Below are 9,154 nucleotides of genomic sequence, written 5' to 3' on the forward strand. Positions count from 1 at the left end.
CCTCTCCTCTGGTCAAACATCTGAAGTATTTTAGTAAATTCTGGGTACTACAGTTTAGTAAGGATCTTCCTCAATTTTTAGTTGATCATATTGGGATTCAAGATGGTTGATGGTCTTGGTTTCTAGAAATGTTGAGTGATGAAAGAGGTAGATAGTAATGAAACCTTTCCAGTAGGGAATGTGGAAAGGGAAACCTCTAATCCGGGGCAGCCTGCAATTTCGGGCAGCAGTGATTCTTCCCTTTTCATTGTCAGCAAATTCTTCACTTTGGTTGGAAAGCAAATCTCATTATGGAAGAGAAAATAAAACATAACTTCAAGTAAATATGTAACAAATTTATATGGAACTTTTAGGGCAATAGGATGCACCCTTCTTGAAAATTGTATTTATCATACTTAATGCCCATGTAGACAGCATTGTATTTATCCTATGCTTTGGAATTCATTTGAATAACTAGTTCATTAAGGACTAGAGTCCACTACTTAGTACACACTCAGTACAGTTCTAGTGGTAAGAAATTTTTTTTGTTTTATCATTTAAATTTTTTTCTATTAGCAAGCATCTTGAAAAATTGACCTGCCCTTTCCAGTCTATCACCCCTCCTACTCCTATTAAGAAAAAAAGAAACAAAAAATAAAGACATCAATGCATAGCTGCATAATCTGGCAAAACAAATCCTATATTGGCCATTTCCACCATTTTTGAAAATATTATCCCATTCACTTTTCATTTGACTAATAAAACATAATATATAGCTGATGCCTAAAATCTAGCTAAATATCCACCAAAGGCAAAAAACCTAGTATTCTTTTTGCAGTTATATTCTTGATAACAGTCTAAAAAAAGGTTCTGAGCAGCTGGAGCCCGAAATAAAGGAATTCCTGGGATGATAACCTTGACAATGGAAACTCTACTGCCCCACTTGCCTGCACATTCCACATCTGTACCTTTCACTAAAGCTACTACCTCTCCCTAGGTCCTCAAAGTCAGAACTGACTTTGGACACAGATTGTAGCAGGAAGGCTTCGGGTGTCCTGAGAACAACTGGTGGAAGTCAGTGGTGCATATATCTCTTCTCACCAGTCATCTAAATTAGATTGGGACTTTGGATTTAGATTAACAGTTAACTTTAACAGACTGTTTCATTACCTATATGAGAGTAAAGAAAATTTGGGTTTTTTCCTTTCCTTCCATTAAGAAGATAGGTTACAATGTTAAGAGAATGATTTTCAAGAAAATTTTTTGTGATGTATTTCCTTGGTGAAACAAATTCTCTTATTAAGATCCTGTTGTTAGTTACTTACACCTGTGTAGACTGATTTATTCTGTAATAGAAACTTCATTTGTTGTCAGAGCCACTGGACTTCTATACTTTATTACTTCCAAGTGTATTTTTAAATTGGAAAGATAGAAAAGGTTTTATATAATTTGAGTTTTTGTAGTGTGCTTGAGCCAGAAATCATCTTAAGAATCTTTCTGAATATTTTAAGATATCTGAGTGCTCCCAACAATGCTAGATTTTTTCAGTGGCCCTGCCACAATACTCTTGTCATTTTCAGTTCTGTAGAAGTTGCTTTTTCCCATGATATAACATATAATTGCAGTGACACCGCTGAGAGTTTGTTGAACCAAAGCAAAAATGGGGGTGTCAAGTGATGATAGTGATAATAAATGATGTTAGCAGTCAAGTTCTCTGTTGAGCTAGGAAGACTGATTCGTCATCTAGTCTGAAGCAAACATTAGTTTTCCTGAATGTAAATTGATATGGAACTGCCTAACGAGAGAAAAACCAGCATGATGTCCACACTTGTGACCTTGTTACAAATAAATATTTCATATGAAAAAAGACATTTTGAGGGGAAAAAATTAGATTCTTTCAAAAGGTGCTATATTGACAGGCACAAAATTTAATTTCCATATGTGTACAAATACTGTTTTATTGTCTGCACAACCAAAATTTAAACAAATTTGGCGGAAATGTAGTTAATTTATTAAATGCATACATGAAATAGCATTTAAATCCCCAGGTAGATTTTTTTTGACTGCCCTATACTGCTAATATCCTTGTATAATTAACTAGCTACAAATTGAGACTAGGGTTAGGTTATAAGACCAATTTTAAAAATAAAAGAAGTTTCTGGTAAATCAGTTAGATTAAACAAGAAAACAGGTCAGTCAGTAAACATTTATTAAGAGCCTACTATGCGCTAATCTCTGAGGATTCAAAAAAAAGCAAAACATAGTTCCTGCTTTCAAATTCATAGGCTGATTTTTATATAACATGAATACAATACGCAAGTAAGTTAAATGCAGCATAAATTGGAAAAAAATCAACTGAGCTAATTAAACCTCATCTTCACCTAGCCATTTCTGTCCTTTTGCTGTTGTTTGATCTTCCAGATACCATTCCTGGGTGGGACTTAAGCCACTTAGCTTTGAACTCTCTGACATCAGGTATCCCTCTGTACTTTCTCCTAACACCCGACATCTTTCGATTTATGCTCTGAGAACTATAATAAAATTATTACTATGATTGCCCTGTGAAAAGGGTATGTCAGCAAGCTGCCTTGTCACTTCACTCGCTATCCAAGTTATTTCCCTGGCTCATATGCCACATTTTTACTATTTACCTATATTCAAATGTAAGTTCCTCGAGGGCAGGGACTATCTCACTTTTATATTTGTATACATATAATATGGACATATGAAAAGTACTAAATAAATGTTTATTCGTTATAGCAATGCAGACTACTAGTTCATGTTCTGCAAATTCTCTAAAGGGATTCTACCCAGTATGTCAGGATCCCTTTTCTTGGCATAGAATTGCAAAACCTGAACTATTCATCTTTCACTTTTACTATAAGACCAGCTCACCTTATTTGGTGATATACAGTTCTCTGGTCACATTTTTTTTTATGCCACTCCTTGGCATACTAATACTCATCATGTGCCTCTCCATTGCCCTTTGGAGTTAATTTTTTGGAAATTGTGGTAGTCTGTGACTTGCAGCCACATAATACCACTAAAAGAATATTGATGTTAAAAAGATGATCCTTTATCTGGGGAATTAACTAAGCATACTTAAAAGCACTGCTTAATTTCCCAAAGACAATACAGCCTTCTTTTCTTCTCCTGTTCAGTTCTAGGCCACACTCATTGTCCATTACATGTCAAGAAAAATATACTGATGGACAAAGTCTTTTGTTTGTATTCCTAACCCTCTTGGTTTTCCCAATCTGTACAGTTAGGGCTAACTCCTTTGAATCATTATGGATCTTATTTAGGAGTACTTTGTTTCCTTCTCATCCCTTTATCAAGGATGCTTTTGATGTCTATATAGATAATTCTCGTAAGATGAGGATTAAAATCATTTTTCTCCTCTCTGAAATCTTTACTTCTTATATACTTCCAGGTGAAAGTGATGTTTCCATCTTTAAATTTCCCATAGAACTTTTCCTGGACTTTTCCTTTGCATTTGCTTCCCTATTATTTATGTTATTTGTATACATTTCTTTGCCTCTTTCAATTGTAAGCTTTTTTAAGAGCAAAATCTATGTTAACTTTCTTTTTATTTCCAGCACTCAACCTAATGCTTTGAATGGAGTAATTACTCAAATGTTTGTCAAATACATAAATGACTTTATGAATGTTATGACTTTATGACAATTAGGACTATTCAGGAAATGGACAGTCTTAGGTAGATGTTCAAATCAACACTAATAACTACATGTTAGGGGTTTTTTAGAAAGTTTTCAATGACTCCCCTATAACTGGAATACATTATATTAGGCACCTTCCCACTCTAAATGTCTGTGATTCATTAATTCCTTAATACCATCTTAAGCTGCACAATTTAGAAGCATTTTCAAAGAATTTCCATATTTCAACTATATACAATCTAAGGCTTTGGATGATGTAAGTATGTAATTTTTAATTCAATGATTATTAGTTTTTTTTAATGATTTTACTTATATTATCTTGAGCATAGGGGAATGGTTTTTGTTACTTTTTTTCCACATCTTTTTCTCATAAAAACAAGATGAAAAATTGCTAATGATATATAATAAATGTTAATGATATTATATATTTAATCTCATGCAAGTTCTCAATTGTAATATTTTTAAGTTTTGTAATTTACTTTTTGCAGAATTCCTACATTATTTTTTCTTAAAAAATTGATATTATGTTTTAAAAGACCAATGTGTCTCTAGCTTCTTTATACAGATAGGAATTTCGTGATTTGTGCTCCAACTGGTTCTGGGAAAACCGTAATATTTGAACTTGCTATAACAAGATTATTAATGGAAGTTCCACTACCCTGGTTGAATATTAAAATTGTTTACTGTAAGTATGCTATCTCTTGTATAAATGAACCATTGGTTAATAGCAATAAGATATAAATGAAGCAAAAAATATATCTCCAACATATAATAATACTACTTTGCTTTTTCTTCATAAAATATCCAAGACTCTAAATCCTCTATATATTATTAACTTTTTCTTCTTTACAGAAGTAGGAAATGATATAACCAAGTTTCCTTCCATTCTTTTCTAATAACAAAGATGTTAATTGTCACTTTAATTTTAATATAGACTTTTTAGGGTTATAAATTGAAAAAGAAACCAAGATAATTTATTTGAGAACTGGAACTTTATGATTTTTTAAAAATACCCAAGAATACCATAGAAAAATGAACATATGATTTTGCTGCTTTCATTGGATCTAGACTGCCTTACATTCTTAGATATATATTTTAGATCACAATTTAGTCATCCTTTTTAGCATACTTGAGAAGTGTTTATTGTCTTAAAATTAATAATTCTCTATTGCTATCACAGTGGCACCAATAAAAGCTTTGTGTAGTCAGCGCTTCGATGATTGGAAAAACAAATTTGGACCCATAGGATTGAATTGTAAGGAGCTTACAGGAGATACAGCTGTGGATGACTTGTTTGAGATTCAGCATGCCCATATTATTATGACAACCCCGGTAGGGATTCTTTATTCTTTATTTTTCATTTGGTCTATTAGGCAAATAGATTATACTTTACTCCACAAAGAATTACTCATAGAAAAAGTACTTAGTTGTTATCTACCAGTATACTAAATTAACATAAACTTAGGATCAGAAATATTTGGCGTAGTCTAAGAAATAAATGCTGCAGTAAGTTATCCAAAATAGGTACAAGTTTTAAAAATAGTCAAAATTCCTTAGGTGACAAACCTATTAGATTGAATTTTACGGGGTTTTTTTTGTGTAACTTTGTGTTTGTTAACATATCTCCTATGTTCCTTTCAGTTTGAACTAGCCATGACTTCATAGAAGATGACAGGATTAAGGGTGCTAGGTGGGAGTGGTGGAAAATTTTATGGGCAAACTAAAAAAAGTGAGGAGGTATAGATTGTTTTAAACAATCCTTAAATCAGGATTTGTCTTTTCAGATACTTTTAGGATAAGAGCAATACCACTAGCTTTTAAACATTTTGTCTCATAAAATCCTGTGATACCTTTATAATTTATTATGTTTATTATAATTGCTATATTAGTATATTCCAAATAATTTTTTTTCCAGGAAAAATGGGATAGCATGACAAGGAAATGGAGAGACAATTCTTTGGTCCAGTTGGTACGACTATTCCTCATTGATGAGGTATAGAATTCATTGTTCATTTCCAGATTGAGGAGCAAAAGGAGGAACCTAACAAAAAACAAAGAATCAAATATTTTTGGTTACAACCTTTGTATCTACAAATGATAGTTATGCAGATTTACTCAAGGATAAAATATTAACAATTTTATGGATTTTAACTATGATAATAGTTTGTGAAATTAAACAGATTTGCAAATTGTTGATTGAGCCTTGCTTTCTTGGTTAGGTCCATGTGGTGAAAGATGAAAGCCGTGGTCCAACTCTTGAAGTTGTGGTCAGTCGAATGAAAACTATATCTTCTTTATCTCAAATCTCAGAAAATTCCAGTGCTGCTATTCTGGTGAGATTTGTGGCTGTATCTGCAACAATTCCAAATGCAGAAGATGTAAGTGAGAATTTGAACAAGTTCTTATAATTTAATAAGTATAAATTTAAAATTTAATTTAAAAATCCATTCTCAGAGAAGAATGAAAATTTTGAGCTTAAGTTTTCTTATCTGTAAAGTGGGGAGAACTGTACACACTCTACTGACCTCAAAAGTAGTTATTTAAGGTACTTGATGAACTTTTTTTTTAAACTAGACTTATGATTTCATTAGAGTCTGAGAGTTTTTTAAAGGCACTGAGAGGATAAGTGACTTGCCTAGGGTCACACAGTGACTACCACAACATTCTGGTATGTTTTGTTATTTGTAGATTGCTGAGTGGCTTTCAGATGGCAAGAGGTCCGCTAAATGCTTGAAAATAGATGAGAATCACAGGCCAGTGAAACTCCACAAAGTTGTCCTTGGATTTCCATGGAGTAGTAACCAAACCGAGTTTAAGTTTGATTTATCTCTCAATTATAAAGTTGCCAGTGTCATACAGACTTACTCCGATCAGAAACCAACTCTTGTGGTATGAATTCACTTGTTTATTTTTTGAATGGAATTTCTGTTCTTTACCATGATTAATGCAAAAATTATGATTAATTCATTTGTAGTTTTGTGCCACAAGGAAAGGAGTGCAGCAAGCAGCTTCAGTTCTCTCAAAAAATGCTAAATTTGTCATGTCAGTGGAACAAAAACAAAGGTATTTTTTTTTTCATTTAAGTGCTAAAAATAATCTGTGGTGTGAATTGGGAAGTTTTTCATCACTATGACCTTTCCATAGGAAGACATCTACTTTCTGAGATGGATGATGCTGCCTTTACATGAAATATTATCCATCTCTATTTAATTTAATTTAATCAGAGTTTTTATTCATTATTTGGGCAAATAACTTGATAGATTTCTGTCAGATTCCATACAGAGACATGCAATGAGGGAGCATGTACACTAAAGACATACCAGGTATATGCTGCCAGATATATACCCCAACCCTTTGCAATCAGAGGTGAGACTCAACTCTATCTCACCTGCTACCTCCTCACTGCATATCCCAGGATTCCCAGATAGTTAATAAAAATCATTTTTTAATTATCTAGTGAATGGGAATCCTTAATGATTTTGGGAACTGTGAATGGGAATCCTTAATGATTTTGTTATCTTTTCTTATATAGGTTGCAAAATTATACACATTCCATAAGAGATTCTAAACTGAGAGGTAAGTCTAAAATTCACATAATTACACTCTCAACATTGAAAGGAACCTAGTCTCATCCTTACTTGAACAGAGATTGTATTTATCTGTTTTTTTGCTTGAAGACCTCTGATGAAAAATATCCCACTCTCTCTTTCTCCCCCAAGGCTATCAATTGCACTTTTGGAAAGCTTTAAATCTTAGGAAGTTTTTTTTCTCTTATATCAATACTAAATCTGCCTCTATAACTTTGTAGGAGGACCAGGACAAAGAGGAGAACAGAACTATTGCAATCCTACAGATAAATAAGAGACTTTTTTAAGGTGGCTTAAGATCTCAATAACTTTTTTTGACTATCATTTCATAAAGCGAATATATTGAACTGACATTCAGCTCTTTAAGACAGATTGTGTCTCCCTCATCTTTTGTTGGTGAAGATTATTTTTTGAATCCATAGATAAGACTTTGCAATCTTATTAGCTTGATTCCACATTTTAGCCAACCAAGATCTTTTTGAACCATAACTATTGTTCAGTGTGTTAGAGATACACCATAACTTTGCACAATCCTCAAATTTGAAATGCATGCCTTAGATGTTAATATAAATGTGAAATAGCTCAGATCCATGCTATATCTTGAAGACATACCTCTAGAGACAGCTTTCCAAATCTACATCAAACTTGAATGACCAGATATTCCATCTCCTCACTGGCTCTTCTCACTTGCTGTCCTTTATTTTTTTTTAAATATTGTCACTTATGTCTTTTATAAATTTTTATTTATTTACTTATTTAAGGCAGTGGGGTTGGTGACTTGCCCAAGGTCACACAGCTAGGTAATTATTAAGCGTCTGAGACTGGATTTAAACTCAGGTCCTACTGACTCCAGGGCCGGTGCTCTATCTACTACACCACCTAGCTGCCATGCTGTCCTTTATTTCTAAAATTCTTATCCTCATCCTCTCTGCCTCCTCTATCCCCTGGCTTCCTTCATATCCCAACCAAAATTCTACTTTCTACAGGAAGCCTTTCCCAATTCCCCTCCATGCTTATGCGTTCTCTCTTGATTATCTTCAATTTATCCTATTTGTTTCTTGTTTGTACATAGTTGTTTGTATGTTGTCTCCCCTGTTATACTCTGAATTCTTTGAGAGACTGAATTGTCACTTCTTGGTATCCTTAGGAAGTTTTTTTTAGGAAGTTTTATAACATGGTACCTGACACATAATAGACATTTAATAAATGTTTATTGACCTGGTATTTGCAAGAGGTGGTGAGGGTTGAATCATGATCATGACTATGTGAGTAGAGAAAAAAATGACAGGAAAAAAAAGCCTAAAAAAAAAAGGAAAAAGTAGAATCAATAAGATTTGGCAGCTGATTTTATTTTGGGGTTAGGGCAACAGAGCTCAAATTCAGAATATTCTTACAGGTATAAACTATACTTTTATATTCATCCATTTTTTTTTGCAAGGCAATGAGGTTAAGTGGCTTGCCCAAGGCCACACAGCTAGGTAATTATTAAGTGTCTGAGGCCAGATTTGAACTCAGGTACTCCTGACTCCAGGGCTAATGCTCTATCCACTGTGCCACCCAGCATATTCATCCATTCTTTACTCTTACTTCTATTTTCTGTCTTTTTAGAAACCTATTTATTGATTATTTCTCTTAAGTATCCACATTGACCACTTTAAACAACTCCCCATCTATCTTTCTTTTTGGGACTGACATCTTATGTCTTCAAAATTTCATCTTTAAGAGCTTCCTTTCCTTCATGGACTTTTTTTTTTAATTATAGGATATGAGATCCTGGGATCCTTCCTAGTCCTCTGAAGACTTCTTCCTGTATTACAAATTCTTACTTTGAGCATTCCCTTTTTCTTACATGGTTTCTATTATTTTTACTTAAGCATTCTTCTTTGTTGATAAAAATCAGATCTGGAA

At 33.3% G+C, this 9,154-nt stretch overlaps 1 protein-coding gene across 1 annotated transcript in view; it reads left to right on the top strand.

Moving 5' to 3' along the window:
- Positions 1–9,154, top strand: part of HFM1 (helicase for meiosis 1) — a 155,588-nt gene that overhangs the window by 42,288 nt on the left and 104,146 nt on the right. The window contains exon 6 of the mRNA XM_074221693.1: positions 7,234–7,239. Coding sequence (XP_074077794.1) covers positions 7,234–7,239 — 6 coding nt within the window. The remainder of the gene's footprint in view (positions 1–7,233; positions 7,240–9,154) is intronic.

The sequence above is a fragment of the Macrotis lagotis genome, chromosome 2 (genome assembly GCF_037893015.1).
Source record: "Macrotis lagotis isolate mMagLag1 chromosome 2, bilby.v1.9.chrom.fasta, whole genome shotgun sequence".
Classification (NCBI taxonomy): Eukaryota; Metazoa; Chordata; class Mammalia; order Peramelemorphia; family Peramelidae; genus Macrotis; species Macrotis lagotis.